Source organism: Apteryx mantelli, chromosome Z (genome assembly GCF_036417845.1).
Source record: "Apteryx mantelli isolate bAptMan1 chromosome Z, bAptMan1.hap1, whole genome shotgun sequence".
Taxonomy (NCBI): domain Eukaryota; kingdom Metazoa; phylum Chordata; class Aves; order Apterygiformes; family Apterygidae; genus Apteryx; species Apteryx mantelli.
The window spans coordinates 86,346,388-86,371,583 of record NC_090020.1 but is presented as its reverse complement, the minus strand read 5'-3'; the positions used below and the strand labels follow the sequence as shown (position 1 = coordinate 86,371,583).

At 43.9% G+C, this 25,196-nt stretch overlaps 1 protein-coding gene across 6 annotated transcripts; it reads left to right on the top strand.

Annotated features, from left to right (window-relative positions):
• The first annotated feature begins 3,972 nt into the window (after positions 1-3,972).
• On the top strand, positions 3,973-24,943 carry CCDC68 (coiled-coil domain containing 68). 6 transcript variants are annotated; one of them, XM_067315793.1, is made up of 11 exons: positions 3,973-4,035; positions 4,291-4,349; positions 9,787-9,929; positions 13,240-13,383; positions 13,964-14,089; positions 15,761-15,889; positions 18,571-18,653; positions 20,157-20,262; positions 21,175-21,258; positions 23,573-23,649; positions 24,427-24,943. In XM_067315793.1, exons 2-11 carry the CDS (start codon positions 4,331-4,333, stop codon positions 24,491-24,493), a joined length of 978 nt encoding a protein of 325 aa, XP_067171894.1. In that variant the 5' UTR covers positions 3,973-4,035; positions 4,291-4,330; the 3' UTR covers positions 24,494-24,943. The 6 variants fall into 6 exon arrangements, with proteins under 6 accessions (XP_067171894.1, XP_067171895.1, XP_067171893.1 ...); XM_067315794.1 differs by lacking the exon at positions 3,973-4,035 and having other exon boundaries at positions 4,240-4,349; XM_067315792.1 differs by lacking the exons at positions 3,973-4,035; positions 4,291-4,349 and adding an exon at positions 5,199-5,267 and having other exon boundaries at positions 13,243-13,383.
• The last annotated feature ends 253 nt before the right edge of the window (positions 24,944-25,196 follow it).

Here is a 25,196-nt window from a genome sequence, read left to right as displayed (position 1 = left end):
GCTAAAAAAGGTAAGTAAATTTGTGTAGGATTGTTTAATACCAACAGAGCACATAAATCTTGCCAATAATCAGCCCTAATTTTAATTACAGTGAAGCAAGTGTTATAGAGAAAGTATTTTGTTAGAGCAAATGATCTATCTGGGAAAAAAATGACAGGCTTTTTGGTTCACAAGCTCTTCTGTACATATGAAATGGGAGAAACAGATTTCAAGCTTTGGTTTCTATTTAATGAATTCAAATTAGTGGTTGGTTAGACCAGACGCAAATATTTATTTCATTTTCAAATAACAAATATTGTGAGAGGAACTATTAAGTCGGGAGTAAGCTAACATTTCCTAGACTTGGTTAAATGCTTTTAAAATGTCTCTATAAAATACAGGAAGAGTGAGGGCTTCATTTTCTTGCTAATGTTATGTTTTCAGTGTAGGCAAGATAAGAAGAACTCTTTTTATTCTTGCCCAAACTACTCATGCAACAAAACTCTTATCTTAAAAAGACATTGACAGGAACAGTTAACACACAGTATAATTAAAGCAATAAATTAATTACCAGGCTTCCCTGGTGACTATTAAACACTTGAGGCAAAAGAGCTGTCTTTTGCTCCTTGTTGAAGGATTATTACTGTTTAGTTTGAGCATTAGCTTGAACAATTTAGGACACTTTCTCCGGTGCCAGTGCATCGACACAAAATGCTTAATATTTATAGGCATGCAAAAGTTGTTCAAGCAGTTTTGCTAACATATATGTTACTCGATAGTTGTGACATTCTCTAACACATTCTTTACGTTTCTGGGTAATTTTGGTGGCTGCCAGCAAGCTCCTTCGGAGATGGACACAGACATCAGCCATCGAAACAATGTGATAGCAGGAAAATGCCTTCAAGCCCTCGCCCTGCGCTGCCGGAGGCTCCAGGAGCCGTTCGGTTGGAGTCGGAGGCTCTCCTGGGTGCCGGCGAGGTGGTGAGCTCAGCGCTTGTGTCATCGGTCCTCCCGCGGGAAGCAGCGCGGAGCCCTGTGCCATCTCCGGCCTTACCGCGAGCCCTCGCGCCGCGTGACAGCACAAAAGCTGGCTTCGGGTAAGTTATTTGGGGAGCAGGTAGCGAAAATACCCGTGAGATTTGAAAGGTAAAATAAACTAGCAAAATGAGTAGCAATGTATCGGGACGTATGGATTCCAGCGGCCTACAGGAAATAGCCAGGTTATATATTGTGACTGGAAGAAGCATGAGTCAGACCAAACTGGTTCCCAAAAAGGAATGTGTTTTGCCGTATTAATCAGCAAACTTCCCACTAAGGCAATTGCTAACAACATCTGACCTGAGAAGTGATGTAATGCCAAATGCTAATTAAGACTTAATATCTGATTGCCAAAGCCCATAGGTCTCTCCTGTTACACCCAGAAGATAGGAGGAAACTGAATTAACAGGCAGAAACAGCGTTAGCTGGGGAGAAAAAAGGACAGCATTTCAGTGATCTTCTGAAAAGCGAGCTCTGTGAAAAAGGCACTTCTTCAAATCAGTGTTGTGTGTACTTGTGTTTGCAGCATTATCTTTCACTTCAAGCCTCTGCGGTTGAAAGAAAAAGGAAAGGTTTGCTCCCTTCATTTTCTCCTCCTCTAAAGATCCAACCATACGCTCCTATCATAAAATATATTTCAGTGTGGTTCCCTGCGTCTCATAATGCAGTAAGATTCTCACAGTTCATGAGCATCTCTAAGTTGTTAGTATAACTTGTCCAGATTTTTTTTAAATACGACTTTAGTTTGCAGTACAAGATTTTTATTTTTTATACTCCTTTCTTCCCTATTTGAAAGCCCCTTAAAACACAGAACTAAAGCACATAAGTAAATTTGGAATTATACCATTTGCCCTAATTATATATATTTGGTGTTAGACGAGATCTCAGTGGAGAAAAATCCACATCACAGAAGTTATCAGTTGTTTCTTTTTAGACTATCAGACGTCTAATAGATCCCTATGTCAAATCTAGTAAAATGAGATTTTGCCAAATGAATACCTGCGCTACATTTCCCTGAAGGAAAGGAAGGGTCCTGATGGCACAGCCCTCCCAGATAGCATCCTGCTGCGACTTTCCAGACCACGCCGGGACACAGCAGGAAAGGGGAAGCAAGGGGGGGAGAGCCCGCACCGTGCCATGGTGCTGTTGTCCTGAGAAACCCCTATTGTCCTCCTCCAGCGATGACCATGGTTATCACGTCTGAAATACAAAAATACAAATCACTGCTGCTTTTCGACTGAAACAGCCGCCATGCAGACAGAGAGCAAGTGATGCAGGTGAATTGCTGGTTATATTTTCAATAGAGAAATAATAATTTTTAAGCCTCTTTCACAATGTGTACAAAGTTTCTCTCTGTTGTATACAACAGGGTTTGGTCCAGACCCCAGAATTTGCAAATAAGCTTAATGCCCTACTCATGAAAACTTATAACTGAGTTTTGAGGGACAGCCTATACCAAAATATCCATTTTTTGGTTTTCTTTTTAATGAGTTTGTGTCTGTAACTGATTTTCTTTTAATTAAGGTACAACTCAGACATTTGAATAACAACATTAAATTGTTGCCTAATTGAGCAAGTTCTAAGAGCTGAGAGTTGACCTACGTATCGTATACAAAAGCGAGGAGCATTGCAGGAGCTGAATCAAAACAGGATGCGGCAATCAGGAACGACGAATCCAAGGGCAAGACTGAGCCTCTGACCTAAATGAGCGGGTTCGTTAGCCTCCTCTGCCACGTGCTTGTCGCACGCGTTAAGGGCTCAGGTTAGTCCCTCGGAAGAAACTGTCTAGCAGTCGCTAAGACCTCAAAGGTCTCGGCCATTTGGGGGACTTGGGCTGTTCCCCCTTCGTTTGGGGCAGGTATACGCACCGCCTATAGAAAGGTATACGCACTGCCTATAGAAATAGCGTTGTGTCGTGGCGAGTGGCTGATGTGGCAGCTTAGGAGACGTTGCACAGAGCCTCTTTTTGCGTCCGTCGGCAGGGCTGGAGCACACGTTTGGTGCCCTGATAGCGCGGATGTGGCAGCCTACTGATACCTGGGGTGTCGGATAAGAGCGTTATTTTATAAGTCACCTGAAACCGTCCCCCCCATAAAAAGAGGTGTGCAGATGCCACCCTATTTCCCTGCTTGGCTCTAAAACTCAAGCTGCAAAGCACTAAAATCTTAAGCCCTGCAAAGATTTCCCGCAGCGGGGTTTGCAAACAGTTTTGTACGTAGCTTCCAAGCTACGTCGATCTGCGTTTTGCTCCGCTTTCCTTCAGCGCTAAGAGAAAATGAAGCGACCAGCCTGGAGCCCGCGTTCCTCGGCTGCAGGGTAGGGCTGAAAACGTGAAATATTGCAGCCCGCCTCAACGCTTTCGGCCTCTGGCCCCGCTCGCTCGGTGAAGCCGGACTTGGATGCCGGGCCCTGCCTTTCTGGTGTTTGCTCAGCAAACGGGGAAGCAAAGCGAGCCCGACTTTGCCCTGCGGGCACTTAGCGTCTGCAGGGAGCCGAGAGAGGAGCGGCACATCCCAGGCACTGGGGGGGGGGGGGGAAGAGCAGCAATCTCTTTTTTTTTTTTAATATAAATTTTTAATAATAATTAGAAATTCATAATTATTAAAAGTCTTGCTGGAAAAAGCAATTGTGGGGGGGGGGAATTGATGTATTTATGAGAACTGCGTGAGGCGGGGGGATGCAGGCTGCAGGGGACTGGACGTGCTGGCGGCGACCGCTCTCTTCCCGAGAGGTTACGAGGCGGCTTTCTGCGCGCTTCCCCCCTCCGCACCGCCTGTTCTCCCCGTCCGGCCCGTTTCCCGCTGCGCCTGCAGCGCTTTCCCGGGGCCTCGATGCTTCTCCTTAAAGCCCTCGGAGGCGCCTCCCGCCCCTGCAGCACTCCGAGGCCGCGGGGCCTGAGGGCGCCGCGGGGCCGGGCGGGCGGCGGGAGCCGCCTCAGCGCGGGGCGGCGGGAAGGCGGCGGCGCTGGGCGGGGCGAGGCCGCGGCCCGGCACCTCCGCGCCAGAGCGGCGGCGCCCGGTAACCGCCACGGCCCGGGCGGCGGCGGCGGCGGCGGCGGCGGGTCCGTCCCGTGCCGTCTCCCCCCCCCCCCCCCCCCCCGCGGGCCTCTGTCTCCCTGCGCGGCTCAGCGGCCCCTCACGAGCCTCGGGCTCCCCTTCTACCCGGGGCCGGTTCCCCCCCTCAGCCGTGGTCGTCGGTGCCCCCCCCCTCCCCCGAGCCAAGACCGCCCCCATTTTTTTATTCCTCCTTTCACAATAACGCTCTTTTTTTCAGGTAGCCGCCCGGGAGCCCCGGCTCGTCCTGCGCCCTTAGCATGTCCTCCCCGCCCAGAGGTGAGTCTCGTCCCCCCTCGTCGCGCTGGGCAAAGCTCGTCGTTTTGGGGGTGAGACAGCAGCGCCCGGAGCCCCCTTTGCCCCCAGCGCCCGCCGGAGATGGGAAGGGGGGACGGGAGATGGGAAGGGGGGACGGGAGACGGGAAGGGGGGACGGGAGACGGGTGTCCCCCGCGCCCCGGGCCCGTTTGTGCCCTTTGCGGACGGCAGTGAGGCCCCCAGCACCTGCCTAAGCCTCCGTGTGTGAACAACCCCGCTTAAAAGTGGGTGACGCTGCTTAAATCCCTAGCTGGGCCCGATTTTGTCATTGCCACCACCATATACGGTAAAACTGAAGGTCTCGGTACGTTATTGCAGAATCTCCAGATTTGATTATTTCAGGTTTTTTTTTTCCTGCTAACTTAACTTCTCGCTGTATGGGCTCTGTTTGTCTAAAACAAACTGTTGTACGCGGTTTCAGGTAAACAGCTTACTTTGGGGAGCGTGTGCTACTGTGTCTTAATCTGCTGCTCAGCGTGGCTGCAAATGCCTTTTCTGCATTTCCACCGATACTGAGGATAAATTAGCATACTCAAAACGAATTCTGACAAATCCAGGTCCCCCTGAGCTGCCTTGCACGCCTACTACCACATGCTTTTAATAAAGCATAACCTTGATACGCATTTTCTCTTTCTTATGGGAGATACCTGGTGTATCTAATGAGTCTGCGTAAAGACATAAAGTGAATTATTCGTCAGGAACTACTTAGTTTGTGCGCATCTAATGCAGTTTGGATGAAACAAATGTTTGTGAACTGTCCCTACTGATTTCTTCTTCTTAATTCTGTGTTGTGCTCTTAGTCACCGGTTATCTGATCTTTTCCCTGTGCCGTGATTGTCTGGCAGAAACGCTTTCATGCAGTGGGAGAATATAAAAAAGGGTACGTTTGCCTGAGGACAGATGATCATGTTGGCATGTACATTCATGTACTCATTCAAAACTGTTTCTCAAACACTTATGAGAACAACGGTAACAAACAAGTGCTTTCCTGTGGAAGTTCACAAACAACAGACTGATTAAAAGGTGAATGAATATTGTATAAACTCCTGTTCAGCTGTGGAACAAACACAGTATTTACTTACCTGTCCCTGTAGTGCTCAGGTGCAACAAACAGGAGGAAAAGGGAGTAACCTTATGTCTGAGTTACAGGGCTCAGCTGGAGACTAACATGGAATTATTTTATCTGAGTGCTCCAAATAATTGTGATTAAATAGATTAATTTCAATTAGAATGACTCTCTTAGTTACATAACTGGTCCTATTATCCAGCCTTCACAAAGAGGAGGAACTGCTTTGCGGATAATTTGTTTTAAAAGTTGAAGCAAACTATGAAATCAAACTGTTATTCACTAAAACAGGTCTTTTTTCATTTTTGCTTTCCGTGGCATGTTTGACTGCTTTATTAGGTTTCGTGTATATGTGTATATATGTGTGTGTATACGTAGCATGCATGGAAAATCTCTCTGGGTGTAATATAGCTGAATGACTGCATGAATAATGCATGCACAAATGTGATCTTTGAAAGAGAATTCTGTAGACAGAAAGGAAAATTAAATTCTGAAGCAGAGTTTTCGTGGGACCTTATTTTGGAGAAGGGCTTGAATGGAAGTCTGTTTTTTCCAGAGTGATTTTTTTTGTTGTTTTTGCATCTATCATGGAAAGATGTTTATGATAAATATGCAGTTGTCATGATTACAGATGAACTGCCTTTGAGCCCCTGTAGCTCTCTTGAGCGTTCCCCTTCAGTGACAGCCCGCTGTGGAAGCAACAGAAGCCTCGCTGTCTCCCGACTTCCCGTTCAGAGGCTCAGCTGCACGTGGCCTCTGCAAGCCGCTTCTCTTGGGGAGCTGAGCTGTGTTTGTTACCTTTGATCCGCTTCTCTCTTTGGCCTTGACAAAGCACATCACTAAGGTGGTGGCCAAGGAGTTGCACCTCTTCCTCAGTAACAGTATAATAATGTAAATATGGTTCTGTACTGAACCTTACTCAAAGTGACAGTATTCTGAATGCATATTGGGATGTTCCTTGTATAAGCAAGGGAGGTGCTTTCCTGCTTGGTGTATTCCCGATTCTCTTTTGCGTGAACTTTATAGCAAGCAACCCATTGTAAGCAAAAGCAGGGAGACATGCTTTTATATTCATGAAAGTATAATATTCCTGTGTTTGTCACACTTATATTGACAACCTCAGGTCTATTAAAGAAAATCTGGCTTGCTTGACAGGTCACAGAAAGCTGGGTGCTTATGCAGGGTGGCGGAGGGATGTTTCTGTGAACATTAAGCCCCTTAAAGTGTGTCTTCTAACAAGGAAAGTCTGTGAATAACAGATGAATTCGGCACTTCTTTTTAGACTGGCTTCTAAAGTAGAGAAAATATTTGTGTGCTGCAGGAAGTCAAAGTAATTCTTCTGTCTCTACTCTTTCTGTAAAGAAAGATATGTTAAAGAAACCTATCGAATATCTCTTTAAAAGCTGGCTTGCGAAGCAGACAGTGGGCGGTGTTGAATTCTAGCATTACCTGGCGGTGCTCTGGCTTTAGTGCTACTGTTGTGCTGACAGCTCTTCCCCTCCGCAAGGACAGAAGTGCCAAAATGAATATTTAGGTCCAGCCTTGCAGTTCTGCAAACTCTTGCTCCTTTGCTCCCTTGCTCTAGAATGAGGACTGTACCAAGGACTTTTCACTCTCAGCTGAATGCTTTGAGCTCAAGTTAGAGATTATTGCTCATTATTGCTCTCCTCTCTTAGCTCAGCTTCTTTAGAGCCAGAAAAACAATTCAATTCCTCGATTTTTTCCCTGGGGGCAGGTAGAGATTTCGGGCTGAATCATCTCAGGCGGAAGGGATAGTTGATCCGGAATTGCCTTTGTTTTAGGGTTAACTACTTAAGTTCATTACTAGATGGCAAGGGAAGAAGCGAGGAGGAAAAACAACTACCCAGAGGAAAAAATGAATTTTGTTGAATTATTTGTATCTTTGGTGGGAAACATCTTCTGTATCCATGGCAAACCTCTTCTGTGCCGTGACTGTAAGCATGCAGAATTTCCATTTTATCTTCCTGTCCAGATAAGCCACCGTACTGACAAATGAGCGACAATATTTGGAGTGTGTTCTTGCATGCAGGAAAAAAGTGTATACTTTTAATTGCTTGAGGTCAAAGTCCTCAAGGTTGTATCTGGATATACAGCTTTGCTGTTCAAGTAGAAGTTATGATCGGAAAGTTAATTTTGCCACCTTTTAGTCATGGCTGGTTTTTACAGCCAGATGTTGACCTTATGGCTTCTTGTCATACCTTTACCACCTGGAAGCTAGATTACAGGGGGCTCCTCTTTTGCTTACAAAGTCTCATTGCAAAGACTTTACAGCGCACATGCGCTCTGGTCCATGCTGCTGGCCTGCTCGTGTCGGCCTGGAATTTCAGATCCGATTTTTGACCTACAAAAGTTCTGGTTTATTGCTGCTTCCGTCTGGCACTGTGCCTCCTGAAGCTGTGGGAGGTCACAGGGACTCTGCTGTCAGGGGCATCTTGGACTTCCTTGGCATATCAGACAAGGGGCTGGTAGAAGGCCTGTGTTAGGGAGAGGCTGCCACTTTCCTCCCCTCTCCCATATGTCCAAAATAGACCAGCTCCGTAACGATCAGGGTTATGGTACCTTCTTATGCTCCTGACTTTTAGTTGAACTGAGAAGACTCAAAAGGGAGTAGTGAGAGCTTTTATTTTATTGCTCTTTTAATTTGTAAATCTCCTAAGAATTAGACTTCTAAGTAACAGCCTGGGGCACTTAAATCTCATGTGGTGAATTTCCTTATACTTATTTATAGTTAATTTATAATTTAGTCTTCTGTTGTTGTCTGCCTGGGACACGTGTTAACATAACAAATTGAAAATATCTCTAATCTGGATGAGCTGCTGCTGATTCACCTGGGCAGTTATACAAACGAGGTCCATGCAGCTCTTTGTGGGAATGAGATCCTTCCTCTATTACAGCAATAAATATTTCAAGTTGCCTAATTATATTTTATTAGAAAATGACTTAATTAAGAAATGTGCTAGATTGAGAGAGCTTCCTGCGAGTGCTGCAATACTTTATGCTCGGTTGACTGAACAAAAGCAAGAGGGTTTGGCCTACAGTATCAGTACAGCGCAAGTAGGACTGTTGTTACTGAGTTAAACTACAGTAACCCCAAGTCTTTGAACTTCAGTGTTTTAAAATAAATAATTCACAATAATATTTCATTTTAAAATGTGTCTGTAGGCTTTGTAAAATCCAAACACTTTTTGTCTTTTCTGTTGTGAACCCATCCACAGTCTCCATGCTGTGTAAGTGGCTTTATTATTCCTCTGTGCTAGTTTTAAATAGTTTCAGATACTTCAAATGTACTTGTTAAAACTCAGCTTGTCCAATGTGTCCACTCATAAGCTTACTGACTACAGCTGGAATAGGACTGGAAACTGTATCTTCCAAGACGCACATATTCACTTCAGAGTAATCCAGCTGACACTGGATGTCACCATTGTACAACACAAATGCAGCTGAAGGTGATTGGGACCTTATATTCAGCGCACGATATAGAAAGGAAAAGCCTTATCTTTTGTCTGCCGTCTATTCCCCCCGGGTGGTTTTTTCATGAGAGTTATGGTATCAGTCAAGCCTTGTCCTGCTTATATGTAATGAGCAGCACAGGTAATCCTACTGCACCTGATTAAAATTAGTTCTGTGCTCTTACTTTGATACAGTCATTGGGAACTCAGTACACCTATTAGTCAGTAAGGCTGTACTGTGAAGATGGCCCTAGATACAGGAACGCTTCTACTAAAAAAGCAGTAGTGCTTTTTGAAGGGACAGCTGGGACAATTGCCTCTGAACGAACCACTGCTGAAATTAAACTGCAGCGTGAAGCAAGGAGGCCAGATCCTTCTCTTTATTACACAGACCCAAGTCTGGACTAAATTCAGTGAAGGCAGTGGGATTACTGTGGAGAGTATAACTGATTTATAAACTTCTAAGATAGGTGGCAAAAGTCTTGTTTTGTTCTTAGTTAAATTACATGCACGTGTGGAGTATTCACGTACTCGCTGACAGCTCTGGGGAATCTCTGGCCTTATGATTTCTGAAATAATATGGGACTGTGGTGTGGTTTGCTAGTAAAAAGCCATTGAATTCTTCAGCAAAAATGTGTGAATGTATCACTTTTCCCACCTATTAAAAAAAATTAAATGTCTATATTTCTTAAGAAAGTGATGCTTTATGTTTACTACTTTTTTATTTGTCCTGTAAGCTTGAAATACCTGCCTGATTCCAGCATGTCTTTGAAGTTGAAATGGTATTAAGTGGAGTGGAATAATGGAATTATTCCCTATACTTGCATAATAAAACAAACTTTGCTCTTCTCTCATTTGTACAGAACAGAAAAATGCACGTATAGTGACAACTACCCTACTGCTCACTGAACATATAACAAGAGAGGACCGAGGCTCAGAGGGAAATTATCTCCTTTATGGATCCTCTTGTGCCCAAATCACTGAAGAGGCTGAATACGTGAAAAAGGTATTTTTGAAGCTGTTGTTCTGTTCCTTTCTTTGTTTCTGTAGAAAGCATGATAAGCAATAGCAATAACTACTGAAAAAGAAGATTCTGACCCCTATGGCAATACTCAGTTGTTTATCTGGAAAAACCTTTGATTTATGCATTTATTCTAGAAACACTGTTTACTTTGCACTAACAACTTAATTATAGCATGCACTGTCTTAGGTTGGGTTAAACCTCTTTGAAATTAGTGAGGTTTTCCACCCCTCCTTTAGTATTGTTGCAAGAGACACTTAAGTGCCTGTCCCCACCCAAACTCACAAGTCTGCAGAGGTAGAACTGGGGACTGTTTGCTTGGGGACAGGAGAAGAGCACACAGAGGCAGAGCACAGTCTGCAGGTGCGCTAGCAGTGCAGCACAAAGGCAACGTCTGTGAGCTACGGTGGTGATATGCATGTCCAAAAACATGAAGTCTTAACTTTTGCAGCTGAAGCAACAAGGCATCTAACAGTGTGACTGATGAGCAGATTGATAATAGGCTAATGATCAGATTGTCCTGGGTCCATCAAAAGTCTAACAGAAATTTGGTATCTTATGGAAAAGACAGGAAGATGGAAATAGATGAATATATAACACTTAAAGCTCTACAGCATGAGTGTACGTGTGGTTGGAGCTTCTTTGCCTCCTTTACATATGAAAAAAGGTAACTAAGCAGTTAGAAAGTGCAGGACAGATGCATTAGGCTTTAAAAATGATAATAGAATACTGTGAGATATGATTCATAAGAAAATAAATATATCTAAAGCTGTTGTTCAAGCTGCTAGATAATTTGAACAGCGCACTGACAGTATATACTAATGTACTTGCAAGTTTTTATTTGAAGCAATTTGATAGATAACATCAATGCTGAGCTGAGTAGAATGGCTGGGCTTGGTCTCTGGAAGAGATTAGAAACACTCTTGAGCAGTCAGTGAGCAGCCTTATCTGAAGCAGAAATATTGGTTTGAGGTACCTGGAGGACCAGTACTCGGTAGGCTCAGAGTGGCACGTGAGAAAGGCAAGTCCTAGAGGTGTCAAGTGCTACAGCAGGTCTGAGGACTGGAAAAAGTCTTCTTGTTGCTTTCCTGAATGCCAGAGGAAATGTAGGAAGAACAAAGTTTACTGAATGCCTTAATGAACTCCTGTGTACTGACAACCCAAGAAATACCTTACTCCATTATGGGCTGTGCAGTCCAGAAGAGAGGACCTCAAACTTTTGATTTAAATTAAAAAGAAATAAGATGTCTTTGTCCTCTTCGTAATTACTTATGTGAAGCTGTAGAATGAATACTATATCTTTGAATCTGGAAATTTTACCATGAATTCTCAAGAATCTCATAACCCAAAATCTTCTACATGAAGCAATTACTGAGAAAAAGATGTATTCTGTGGTGGTGACACTAATTCATAAAGGCTTCGTGAACTGATGCACTGCTTGATGCAGACACTGCAATGAATAGGTAGAACACGCATCTTTTTCATAAGAGATCTTGTGAGCAAGGAGACTCAGCTTAGTAGGATCTGATATCTTATTTCTTTGCTCTAAGCAATAGAGCACAGTGATGATAATATGCAAAGGCAGTTTTTCTGCATCCCAGCTGAACTTGGAAGAGCACTGTGGTATGACTAACGAGAAGGATCAGTGGGCTGAAACACTGCTAATTTAGAAATAATCATAAAAAGTTATTTTTAAAAAAAATTCTTACTCCTTTTTCTATTCAGTTGAGGAATGATGTTGAAGAAAAGCCTCTACAGTGAAAAGAAAGTGATTTTTCTGGTTAGAACCCTTTAAAACATAGAGACTATTCTTTGGTTTTGGTAGTTTATTTTTAACAAATGAACTTGATGTAAAGTAAGAAAGGCCATATAAATGCCAGTGCATTCTGGCATAAATCTGATTAATGGAAGGTCGTGCTTCTTGCACATACAGGGTCTTAAAACAGACACGTAGAAAGCAATGAGCACACATTAGTGAATGCCTGTGGAAAAAATGTTTTAAGCAATGTGCCTCCTGTCTGTTAGGCACTGATTCTAGCCCCATGTTTTCCCCAAAGTATTCATTTCGGTTGTGTTCAACGTGAGACCTGCTCTTCTCTTCTGGCAGTCCCCTGCTTCATTAGCTCTACACTTTCTAGCCAAGAACCAAGGAAAGGGGGTTCTGGACACAGGAGCCTCCTTCACTGCAAGAGCCAACTTCATCCCAGAGCAGTTCATCAGGATAAAAATAGTGCTTGATCTTGTATTAAGTCATGTATCACACAGAGGTTTATCTGGCACCTTATCTTTAATTATTTTCCTTGCTGATTCCAGTTTTTCCCTTTGGGGGAACCCCTGCTCCCTCACTGGTGTGCTGCCCACTGTTAGCTTCTACTTAAATCCATGTGCATCTCACTGTCTCTTTCCCTTACTCCCAAATAGTCCCCAGAGCCCATTTCTGCTGGAGACCCAGGTTCCTAACTCCATCTTGCCTGCTCTTGCCCTGCCATGTTCCAGTTTTCTTTTTCCTGCTGAGTTCTGGTTACTGCAGTTTTCTCTGTGTCCCGGATCCCTCTGGCCTGCTCCCAGGAATGCATCCGGTTGCTCTGCAGGGTTGGCGCGTGCACGGTTTGCGAAGTACTAGAGCTCTGCCCTGGGACTATGAGATCCTGGAAGGTCTGGTCACTAAAGCCGAGGGATTTTTTTAGCTACTTGCACCTTGTCTAACCTCTGTTTAAATCCTTTATCAGAGGTGCTTTTCTGCCAGACATCCAACCACTGTTCCAAAGAGGCAGTCCTTAGGCAGAAAACAGATTTGGGGATGTTTTGCTAAAACAGTTAAAATATGCTGGAGTAATAAATAGCTGAAAGGTTCTTTTAATGGGAAGTGTTGGATAACAATTAATAATGTGCATTTCTGCAGCCTCACCTATAATACAACATGTGCTGCAATATTCTAAAAGCTAATTAATCTTGTGAAATAACACTGTAGAGAATGGAACGTAGTTATTTATCAGGATTGACATGTTAATGCTTTCAAATGTAAAACCCTGGAGAGCTGAACAAACAGAACATTGTAATTTCTCTTAATTTATTGAGGGTGGTGAAACTGTTGTGACCGCTACTCTGTAAATAGTTTAGGCTTTGGCTCTCTGAAGAGCTAGCTGTGGAGTTGTCTGTCCAGTGCTCCCTGCAGGAGGAAGAGAGGGATGTTAATAAGAAACAAGATTTTTTTTTAGAGTCACAATCATGAATGCTGATTGTTAAAGCTATTTTTTAGTATTTTGAAAATAATTTCCATGTGTATTTCCTTTAGCAGCTTCCTCAAATCTCAGGCAATAAACTGGAGTCAACGAACAGTACGTCTAGCTCCAAGTACAGTCCCATTGTGGCGAAGATGAAAGAAACAGAACACCAGCTCTTGCTGGTGAGCAAGGAAAACCAAGTACTAAAGGTCAAGGTGCGTTCCAATTTTTTTTTTTTTAAGGCTTCCAGTGAATATCTCTGCTTTGCAGCCCAGTGGGCATTTAGCTCTGTTTGCACTAGAGTTAGTTGCTGCAGAAAAGCGCCTATTTGGTACTCCTTTGCCAGGTTCTTTGCTTCTGGAGAAGGAGCAGATCAGCTAGTACAAACTGTTTCATTTTAGTAGACAGTGAAATTCTTATTGAAATCTGCTCCTAAGGACATATTTGATTTTTGGATAGTGAGATGACATAGCCAGCTCTGTTGATAGTAGACAGCAGATGTATTTACAAGCAGTTAGAAGTACATCTCTCCTTTTAAATCATAAGCCTTTGTCATATGGGATGGCTCAATACTGAATAAATCTGCCTTTATTTGGAAACTAAAATGCCTGTCAGATCCCTGCTCACATTCATGGCATTGTTCACAGGTATTTAGGACTTATTTTATTTTATTTTTTTTACGAGGGTAAGTATTGAAATTTGATGTTGTATAGAGAGCTTAATTTTTGGCATCTAATTATAACATCACTTTTTTTAAAGCACAATAAATGTTTTCTGTACAATTACTCTTTCTAGCTGGAAGCTACAAGAGAAGCAGGTGTACAGGCTCTCAGATCTGCCTCCCAAACACTGTATGAGAATTACCATACTCGGTCAGAAGAACTTACAAAAAGGCATGAGAATGATAAGAAGCAAATACAGGTACAAATCTCTCCTACGTGTGGGGATGGCAATACTGTTCAGTACCAAAATACTCCTGGAAGATATTTCTTCTGTTTATTTTACTTGGCGTCATATATAAATGTTTTTCGAATATGAACGATTTTAGGGGCTCTTTACTTTCAGAGGGTGATGCTCACCTACTGTGGGTTAAGTCATCTTAAGGTATTTTGAGTTTCTTATGTTAATGTGGAGACAGCTTATATTGGTAGGCAGTTCTGGAAATGGAGAGCACGGTTTCTTATGGGGACTCTGGCTCTCTGTGCTGCATACTTTGAATCTAAGAACTCCAATGTCTACTCCTCGTGCAATATGAAAAATTAAAAATTATTTCAGTTTTATTCTTGATTCTTCGAATCAGGTTGGTAGAATTGGCTCAAAATTAGACCGTGGCATTTCTTCCGTTTTTTCCTTTCCCTCTACTCATGATAATGAAAAGAAGTGTGATTCTGGCTAAAGAGGGTCAGGATATTTGACAGGACTTAGCAATGATACTAAGTTGTGTTAACTGTAGGAGTGGGAAAGACCCAAAGAAGAATAGGACAAGACGTTTTTAGCGGGAAATGGGAGACATCTTCCTGCTACACCACTGCTCTCATTTGGAGGGGCTGCGTGATTAAAGACTCATCTCCATAAGCACCAAGGCGCAGGGAGCAGTGCCGGGCGGAGGAACCCCCAAGGGCAGCAAACGGGCCCCCTGCGTGGCTCCTCCTGGGGCCAGCCGAGGAGATCGGCCCCACTGCCTCGGCGTGACGGCCGCCAGATGAACCGAGGGTCCCTGGCCCCCTCGCAGGCTAAGGGGGGTTGATGCCTACAGGGATATGGGGTTCGTTATGAGATGCCTGGGAAAAGCCGTGTGCTTATTGTGTGGGCATGTGTGTCAATGTGTAATGCCTAGCGAACGTTAAGCTGGACTAGCTGGCACGTAGGGTAGGATGCTTGGGAGGTAGGTATCGGAGCAGCCATAAATCTGGGCTGGATACTGGAGAGATCAGGAGGTCCAGGCCAAGTCCTGGACAGACTGTGGGGTCTGGGGGATCAGCTCCTGGTAGTACCGTGGGTCTGGAGCAGCTAGAAGAGATGCCCGTCTGTGTGTGCATGTGTGTCTCTGTGCGCGAGGCAACTGAGACCAGGGCATCCCGGTGTCTAGGACCAGTTACTGGGGGGATCCATAGTGTGAGTGTGCGTAGGTCTGAGCACCAGCAGCTGGAGTGGGGCTGCAGGCCTCGGGGACTCGTGTGTCTAGGTGCCAGCTGCTGCGGAGACCTGGGGACCAGTTACTGGATAGGCCGAGGGTCTGAGACCAGCTGTTGGCGGGATCTATATGGTGTATATATGGCCTATACGTGTGTATATATTTTTCGGTAACAGGCTTTCATCGTGATCAGCCAGAGAAGGGAACAGGATGAGGCTGTTGGTGCTGTTTGTGCTTCTATGAGTGTTGTGTTTTCTGGCTGGGTTGATCCGTGTGGCCAGCCAGGTGTCTATGTATGCGTTGCGGGTATGTGCACGTATTGGGAATAAACGCTCGGCCTCGCTGCTGGCTGGACCTCGGGTCAGCGAGCCGCAGCAGCCTCGCCTCCATCCATCTACTGCATTCACCAGCTCCTGACACATATGCATGTGTGTATTTAATGCCCTTCCTCATCGTAGGCCTACAACCTTGAACAAGAACGAAAGCTCCAGCAAAATACGGAAAAAGCCAATCGCCTAGCTGAAGGAATCACGGAAAAATGCACCCAGATTACAGAAATGGAGAAGAGAGTGCAAAGGATGGAAGAGGTATGTTCCTGCAGCCCTTTGCGTTCAGGAGTCACCTTAGCGGAGAGACCTCCCCTTCTGCTGGAGGTTGTTAGCCCTAGGACTGTCCATGTTTGCGTACTTCTGCTCTGCCGAACTGGAGCTGTTCACCTGAGTAAAAGACTCTCTGGAATTACATGTCTTATTATTATTTTGTTAGCTCCCATGTCAGGACAGAGCAACAGTGTGGAAGATGGTGCTGAGTCTGTTGAAAAGAGTTAATTACTTTCAGTATTTGGGGCATTGAAACTAAAAGGACTTCTGCCATGTTGCAAAAAATTTCCTCTCCTTTATGGTGAATTTGCTTTGGTGGTTTTAGCTGATTTTGAAGAACTGATGGTATCATGCATAATTTTCCTGATGTATGCACTGAATAGCAGTGGGAGTTACTGTACTGGAAATACTATTTTAAAACTAAATTTTCCCTGTCCTGGGCTTACTGTAAATACAGGGTCAATGAATACAATACCTGCATGTAACTTAGTTTAAAGTTGTTAAATGTGAAATAGGATGCATCTTCCCAAACGCACGTTACCTGAATTTCCAGTTCGCAGTATGCTGTAACCAAGTCACTAATACGATGGAGGAGAAGCAAAGCAGGGATGCGTATATTTTGCTTTTGTCTTCTAGTAAAAATTTAAAACATTACAGACCTGATCCCAGCTGTTGCAGAATGCCCTGCAGCTGGGCTTAGAGCACCTCGACACGGTTCAAAGTCCCTTAGGTAGAGAGAAAATTTTACTTTTTTTTTTGCCTCCTATGTGAATGACTCACCGTTAGACTACAGGTAAAAGACCAGCCCCAGCTTTTCTTTCCTGATCTCCCTCTCTCCACACGGGGGTCCGAGGGAAGTTTCTTCCCACTCGTTTTCAGGCCTGCCGGTTCCCCCTCACATTCCCCAAGCGAAGGCGAATGGCTCCCCTGGAACTGGCTGCGTTAGGGGCCGCCGACTGCTGCGGCTCCCGCGGTACCGTGGGCCAGGTGGTGGCGCGCATGACCCCATCCTTGCTCTGGGACCTCTGGCGCTTGGCAGAGATGCGGCAGGGGTGGTTCCCCCGGCCCTGCTGTTCCTGCCCGCTGGTTTTGCTCTCGTGGCAGTGCCACAGCGTCTGCCCGCAGGGAAGCGCGCTCAGCTCGCGCTCCTGTACCTTCTGCCTGCTTTCCTGATGCCCGCCTTTGTACAGATGGCACCTTGCGGGCATCGGGGGTGTAGTTTCGGTGACGCACGCATTTTCACCTTTCTTTTCAGCCCTTTCCCTCGCTGCTCATCCAAGTCCTTGCTTTTTTCCCTTCTCGTGCATTTCTGCCAGCCATCACACACAAGTGATCTTTCTAATGCAAAGAGTTTCATCACCAGTTTCCTTCAGATTTTTCCCTTATGTGGAAGAAATTTCAGTGACTTCTTCTGTCTCTGAATGTCCAAGCTAATAGCAGCAGATACGGTTTAGCCTTTGGGTTGATGCCGTCTCTGGCAGCAGCATAACAACGTGTGTCGTGGACCTGATTGATTGATGACGAATGCAGCATGTGAAACACAAAATGGTTTTGTGCAGTAAGTGCGCCAAAGGTAGATCCTGGCTACACAGATTTTATTCTTTGGCATGTTTACCTATCTGACCCTTAACTCATATATCTAAGGGCTTTTGTGGTGCCTTGAATGTCAGAATTCTTTTTTCTTGGGCTGAGGGTTACACGTCTGTAGTCTGAAAAGGTGGGTTATAGGATGGCTTTTTGACTGATACTCACGCAATCTGCTTTCAGTCCAGAAGGAGTAGTATGGTAGCTGTGAAGGGAGGGTCTAAGAAAAGAAAGGAAGGGAATAGTTTGTGGTGTTATTGGTGTTTAGACAGTTTATACAGTTGGAAAAAGCCATGATTTCAGACTTGGAAGTGTCTTATCTTTCTTCTAACAGCAAAAATGTACTTTCCTTGTAACACCTGTCTGTGTCCAGGAATTTTGATAGGCTGTCAAAATAAAAATATGTCCTCAAATGCAATCAGTCAAAAAAAGACACAGATTTACCCAGACTTTTAGAATGTGTAATTTGCATTTTGGGGGTAGTGAATATGCCTCAACTTCTTAAAATGCTAGAAGACAGGTTTTGCCACCCTATTCAAGCTGCACAGAATTTTTCTTCTGCATATGAGACATCTTGATTTCAATGGGATTGAACACAGACCAATGCACTGCTCAGCCAGAATAAAGCTGATAGGATCAGTCACTGCACCGATGGGTTTCTGGAAATCAAATGTTACGAAAAAGTACTTTCGAAGAATTTGCGCTCTTCTAGTAACACAACATCCCATAAATAGAATTGGACATAACAGTAGTAATGCAGTATCCACCGGCAGCTGAGCATAATCATTCACAAGATCTAAGTTTTATGCTAATTAAATAAAGGCGAGACCTCTTGTTTTTAACAGAGTTTTCTCATGATGATAAATCAGTACATTGTTGTCCCTTGCTAAATCAATTCAGAGAGGTCAAACTGCTCTGTATCTAAAGCTGATGTTGATGTAGGTCCATTTGTAGATGATTATTGCTGAATTCTGTCTATTGTCAGATAGTGATTAAAACCATCAAATATTTAGGCAAATTTTTCTTGCTAATCAAACAATAGAAAGTGTAATATTGTTTTTATATAACTTTAATTGTTCCCTTAGGAAAAGAAAACTCTGATGGAAAGGAAGCTGTCACTGGAACAGATGCTTCTACAGATGATGTCAAAGAAAGAAGACAGCAAACGGTGACTGAATGCATATGATAAAGTGTTTTCCTTTTTGAGGGGGATTGTTTTATATGGGGTACCAGACAATAACTTGCTCAAGTTCCTTTTGGTAGTAAAATTATTCATGTCATAAACAATTGGTTCAAAACCTGAATTAGGGTGATTGTTTAAAAACAAACAAACAGATCTTAGTGTACTGTACCTTTGAGATATTGATTCTCCTCAAATTCTACTACTTACTACCTTTTCTTCCATCTTGCATGTACTAGTTGCTTCTCTTCTCTGATTCTTGCTTGAGGTTGATGCTGCTTTTTTGTCATTGTTCCTGCAACGAGTAAGGAAGTAGTCAGGAATCAGTAGATCTGCGTTCTGTTACCATCATGGACCTTCAAGGCCGCTTTATGTCATCTCTTTGAGCCACTATACTCGCTCGTAAAGTTGATCCTGTCCTGAAGAGCTTTTAGGTTAGAGAAGGAGCGTCATTTATCTTGCATAACAGAGTGCTGCTTTCTGCTGGGATTTGTGTTCTAATAATAGAACATCATGTCTGTAATAAAAAATGAACTGATGATGAATGGAAGGGCTGTGCACGATTTGTGAATCGTGCAGCATTCCTCTCTTGCATTGACAACCTGGAAGGATTTTCACACTTTCTTCTTTACATACTATGTATCTCTACCTTCACTGGCTGACAGAAGGTGAGAAGCTAAAAGACTTCTTGAATGGCTGGCTTTTTCGTGCTGGAATCCTTCTAAACAGTGAAATTGCACCATTGATTCTGTCATCTCTTATGCACAAAGCAACATATGTCAACAGTGTCTCACTTGCAGTTGCATTCTTTTGGGGCAAGTGTGTTTTTATTTAAAGCATACATGCTGTATTCATTTAACAAATACTTAGCCTAGTACTCATTTTTACTCGTTGCATCTTCAGTTTGAGAGGTGTCTGCCACAGAGTATGCTGTCCCTTTTCAACAGGGACATGCTACTTAGGGACTATTATTCCATAGTGTTTCAGAGTGACTTTAAGCAGCTCTTGTCTTGAAAGAAAGGACTCCCTTTTACGGTTAAAGTGTATTACTCAAAAGCACATTTATTTGCTCTCAGTGGGAAAAAATACTGCTGCTGTTTATCCTTTTCTTCTCATCTCATGCATAACAACTGCATATCTTCTTTCTCTTATATCAGACAATGCTCTGTTGTTTATGGATTCTCTCATTTGTGAATTCAATTTATGAAGTTATTTATGAATTTCCTTACCAACAGTTAGTAAGGGTAGAGGGTGGTCCTACCAGGTAAAGCCTGCCTTGGACTACAGTTTATTTGTTCTGCTCAGTAAAGAAGTCTTTTTATGTGTATTTATATGTGAATTACAGCCATGTATCTTCAGCAGCATTCAGAACAGCCTTGCTAGCACCAAGCTCTTGAGTACAGCCTGATGCAGGAAGGCACATTGAGCCATTCAGTCAACCCTTGGGGGGGGGAAAGAACCTTAAAATGTGCTTTGCTTTTCCACCACTAGGTGTCTGGCTCTTCAGATGGAGATTTCCACTCTGCAAGAACAGATTTGCCATTTGCAGCGTGTGATCCAGGCCCAGCATCAGAACCTGCGCAGTGTGATTCAGGAGGTCAGGCAGAGGTTGTTACACAGGACAGCTTTTTCATGTTTGGGAAAACAAGCACTAGAGACTTGGTTCTGTGCTTTTGTCTTGAGTCTCTCTGACTGGTGAGGAGCAGCTTGCTCATCGTGTTTTGCCTGGTTTTGCACACCCTGCATTCGTATTCGTTTTGACGCTACATTTAAAATGGAAATGCTATATTCCGTGCAGAGCGCTCCGTCTCTGATAACTGCAGCAGCCAGTTACTAACTTGGTGAGGCAGCCAGTAAAATCTTTACGTGCCGGTGCTGCTCCGGGGGCCCAGATCCCCCTTGCTTCCGTAGTCCCATTGAACTCCCTGCTTGTTGCAGTATTCCTTGAAGCATCTGGTCACTGACTAGGCTAGATGAACGTGCCTTACACCTATTTTTATGCTAAGTGAGTAAAGCTATTTTCATGAACGTAGCAAATAATAGGCTTAGATACTGGGAGGCATACAACAAAACTTAACGCAATTAAACTGCTTTGCAAAGTAACTATATAATGTGAACTGCTTTTACTGACAGTACTAACCTGCGCTGTGTGCTACACGACTTGCAAAACGTGTTTGTCTTCTCCCAACTAGTTGAAACAAGTTCCCACACTAATTAGTCTTCATAATCATGTTTCTGTGAATAGGCCAACAAAAGGTAGGCTTGTTATCCTAAGGAAGATGCGACACTGTGGTGAGACTGTTTTATAAATTGTTCAGTCAATTATTCTACATTTGAATTTTCCTATGATAAAAGACTATGGGAGTCTCTCTCTGCTTTAGAGACTTGAAATGTCTGCATTTTTTCTGTTATGATGAGACACTTAACACTGTGGTTTTATTTGTCATAGAAACATTCTTAATGTTTTAAGGTTTTTAATCCAGTACAAACTTCATGTTCTAACTCCTAGGTGGAGGAATTGAACAATGAACTCAGAAACCAAGATGAAAAAATAGGAAATCTGACAGAAAAGCTAAATGCGCTTGAAGCTCAGGTAAAGTGAGAAAGAAACAAGATATCTTAAACTAAACTTATACAATTTTGAGATCAAAAATAATTCTCTAAAATCATCATGTTTGACTTCCTCAACAGCTCAGTAAGGCTTATATTAGGACCTTCAGTCAAGGCATAACACTATTTTCTTTCCCTTGCGTTATTCCCTAGGATCGAATAAGGGGAACTAACTCTAAAATTGCTGACTTTATGCAATGGAAGGGTGTTTTGTTTTGTTTTTTTTCCTTTCCTAAGTAGTCAACAGTCGTCTTGTAGAAAGGATAAACTCACCAGTGACTTCAATGGTAAAAGATCCTAAGTGCCGTATCCCATATAGACTTGGGTTTTATTTCCACTGCAGACACCTCTTGAAGTAGAGATCAGAACCCAGTGATTTGACCTTTTTTCAGGTTATTGTTGTGATCACGAGGCAAGAGAGGTCAGTCCTGGCCGTCTCCCCCTTGTGTCCATCCTGAAAGGATGGAGGTGTCTTCGAGTACCTGGGACTGGGGATTCAGGTGTCGCCCCCCCCCCGCCCCAACTCAGCCCCTCTGCACCAGCTCTCTGGGCAGCTAACCAGGCTGGCTGCATGGCCCAGCTCTTACACGAGTACCTAAGTGACCTCTTAGAGCACAGCCGGTAGATCCCGCGTCTGGAAGGAAGGTATGTGGCAACTGCCTTCTAGCGCCTGCATCTCGCATTGCACCTGGTCCTAAGTGTCATGAAAATCTCACCCTTTGTGTCTGTAGTTATTTAACTAAACCCACAGCACCCGTGAATTAAGGAACATCATCAAAATATACTAGTTTGTATTTTGACAACCAATTCTTTGCCTTGACATTCACCATGGCTGCCTTGGTGACAAGCATCAGCTTAGAAGTAAAAAGTAGAAAGGAATGACATGGGTATGGGAGATGGAAAAGGCTGCGGGAATCAGGATTTTAAACCTGTAATTGGCACGAGAATTTTAGCAGCGAGGTATTAATGTAGCAACCTGTGACTTGACCCTTCAGGTACTTGCATGCTCAAAGCTAACTGTGTGGAGCAGTCCAATTAAGCACGTATGTGTGAAATTTATGGTGCATGTCTTTCAGTTTTCTGATTGCCTCCTGGCCAGCTTCCTGCCTCTTGGGAATCAAGTCTTTGTTCTTTGCCTGCTTCCTTCCTATTGTTTCTTATTTAATTATTAGGCAATTGCAATTTTTGCTAGTATCATCTTCAGCGTTGCATGGAAACTAGCTCTATGTAAAGGCTGACAATTTTTTTTTTATCCATCCTTTTTTGGTGTTGGCGTTATTTTAACTAGTTTGGATCACAACTTAATTGTATGTTCTGTACTGTTTTCAGACTATTCTTTTTACTCATCTGCTAGGACTGAATGAAATATCAAACTTCAGAACTCTAGAAAATCTGTATTTGTATCATAGTTCTTGTTGGTATCAACATAAGCTGTCAGATGCATGTATTTACATGAGGTGGCAAGAGCTATGTTGCTTTGTTTTCGCAAGACTTGTCAAAATACAAGTTAGTGCTAAGGTTCCTGCCCAAGGGCTTTTAGGGTTGCTAAACCTAACGCTGTATCTGTGTGAGAGACTCAGCTCTGCCTATTTCTGTGTGAGGCTGAGGGCCAGATAACAACAGCGCTTGGTGGCTGTTCAGTCGTAGCACTGCTCTACTTTTCCTTAGGTAGGTTAGAGCCTTTGGCCAGATTCGGATACGAATCTGTGTTAGGTGCCCAAAGCCTGTCTGCTTCCAAACTCCTGATTTAGAAACGGATGTCCAGGAGCTGTTTATCCTTGAAAGTGTTTGAAATCCTCGGCAGCTTCTGCTGCTTATTTTTCCACTACCCAGTCACCTTATCCTCTGTGGATGCCCAGAACTGCCCTGACTTCGGCTGCCCCTGTCAAAGCTTCGTGATGGTTAAAATTTAGGGTGAGTGGTGTCGGTGTCTCTTGTAGAGTCTGTCTCGGTCAGGCTGCACTCCTGACTGCCCCCGTTCCAAAGCGGGGCAACAGCAACCCAGTGTCTTCGGTCAAGAAACATGGTTGATGGTGGAGAGGGAAGAGAAAGTGTTAAGAAAACTTTGACCAGATCTTTCAGCATCTCGGACCTTCATCGCCCCATGCTGAGGAACCTGAAGTCCCTCAGTTGCTAAGGTTGTCTGTATGACAACATCTGCTTTTTATTTCTTTGCACTGTATCTTCCACTCACTTTTTTAAAAAAAGGCCTTTCTGAACGAGCTGCAGGCTCTTGTCATCCAGTCTTGTTTTGTCTGCTACATTGTTCTGAGCAGGGATTTTTTTTTTTCTTGCAGAATAAGGAACTTAAAGAAAAAGTGGAATTATGGTCTGGCCAATCCAAGACTAAAGTTTCAAAAGGTGTCGTGACAGAGTAAGTATCTTTGAAGGTATTCCATGACACATGAGCAGCTGAGTGTGCGCTATTTGCAGGCCTCACCAAACTCCCCTGCAGAGTTTTGAAGGAATTGATTCTGCCCTTGGTGGAAGTAATCAGATTTCATCCTTCAGGGGTTATTTTCTTTATAAAGGAAAGAGAAAACACAAGCTCTACTTCAAACTCGTTAGCTAATAGTGCAACTGATGGAGCTGTATGCCTGAATGCCGTGCTGCACTCCAGATCAAATGGGGCATGCTCAACAGATCAACCAAAGGCATCTATAGCAACTTGTACATCGGTTTAAAATTAAATGAAACAAGGCAGACTGTGGTGACTGGGAGGTGTGCACACACCCGCACCAAGCCAGGAGAGGCTGTACTCACCCTGTGAAACCAACTTGGTAGGTTTTTCTGCAGTGTATGTTCTTTGGCTCCAGTAGATCTGGATTCAAGTTTCTGCCCTCAGCTGGCAGAACAGGAGCTTGAAGTCCTCTGTATCCAGGGCAATAGTTACAAACCTCTGAGTTAGTGCAGTATGTAGGGGTAGACTGTTCCTCGGTTTCTAGGAAAAAAACCTTCTAAACGAAGGGGGGTAAATCTGGCTCTCTATGAATGAGTTGTGTAGCTGAGGACTCTGACCAGTGGTACCTGGCTTGCAGGAAACAATTACAGTGCTGGGCAGTGGATTGACCACATTTTGGTGGACTTTAGGTTGGCTTTGGCATGTGAAGATTTTTGAATGATCTCTACCTTTTTGTGCTTTATTTTGCAGCACACCGCGAGGCTTTGGAACATCACCTTACTTCATGCTCACCAGGATAAGGAAGCAAGAAAGCTAGATGAACAACTGGATGTTTGTCTTCCCCCTTTTTTTGATGTGCTGCAATCCTTAACTCCTACATCATTTTTGCTACTGCAAAGCACCTTCAACACTTGCTGCTTTTTTACGAAACATGGTACAGAAGTGGTGCTACAGAGCTGCATTTAGAAGAATAAGCCTGGAAGCAAGGCAAGAGCTGAAGAGACGGTGAGCTCATTAACGCCTGCACAGCCCAAATGGGAAAAGCTGCCCTTGGCCGTGCCTGAGGAGGACACACTGCTGCCGCGCAGCTGCACCGCTGCCTTTGCGCCCTGCGTAGTGCGGGCCGCAGCATGCACCTGCCTCCACTGCTGGGCAGTGGCACACTAAAGGGCTCCAACCGTACAGACTGCAGCAAAGAATCAGTTTTAGCTGCTGCTCGAATTTAGGCAAGATTATTTTAAAATAAACTTTTAGATATTCTGTTTCATCATCACAGTCACCACTTTCCTACCTCATCTTTTATCGTGAACTAACTGACATCGTGGAAATTAAGACTAAGGGCTGGCTGCGATCCTGAGCTTTCAGTATGGGCTGTCCTCCAGCTGGCTCTTAGGTCCTAAACTCTTCTAGGATGCCTCTGAGGTTGTTTGAGAACAGGCTTCAGCGATACAGGTACCACACAGCATGTTTTTGGAGCAGCAACACCATATTGCAGGCAGTGTCCTCAGGTGACGAGGAAG

What these genes read in the sequence shown, in the direction of transcription:
- CCDC68 (XM_067315791.1), top strand. Translation starts at nt 5,243, where the DNA reads ATGCAGTGGGAGAATATAAAAAAGG. An exon ending in GTGGGAGAATATAAAAAAGG is followed by an intron (nt 5,268 to 9,786) that starts GTACGTTTGCCT and finishes TCATTTGTACAG; the next exon opens with AACAGAAAAATGCACGTATA. An exon ending in ATGATAAGAAGCAAATACAG is followed by an intron (nt 14,090 to 15,760) that starts GTACAAATCTCT and finishes TCCTCATCGTAG; the next exon opens with GCCTACAACCTTGAACAAGA.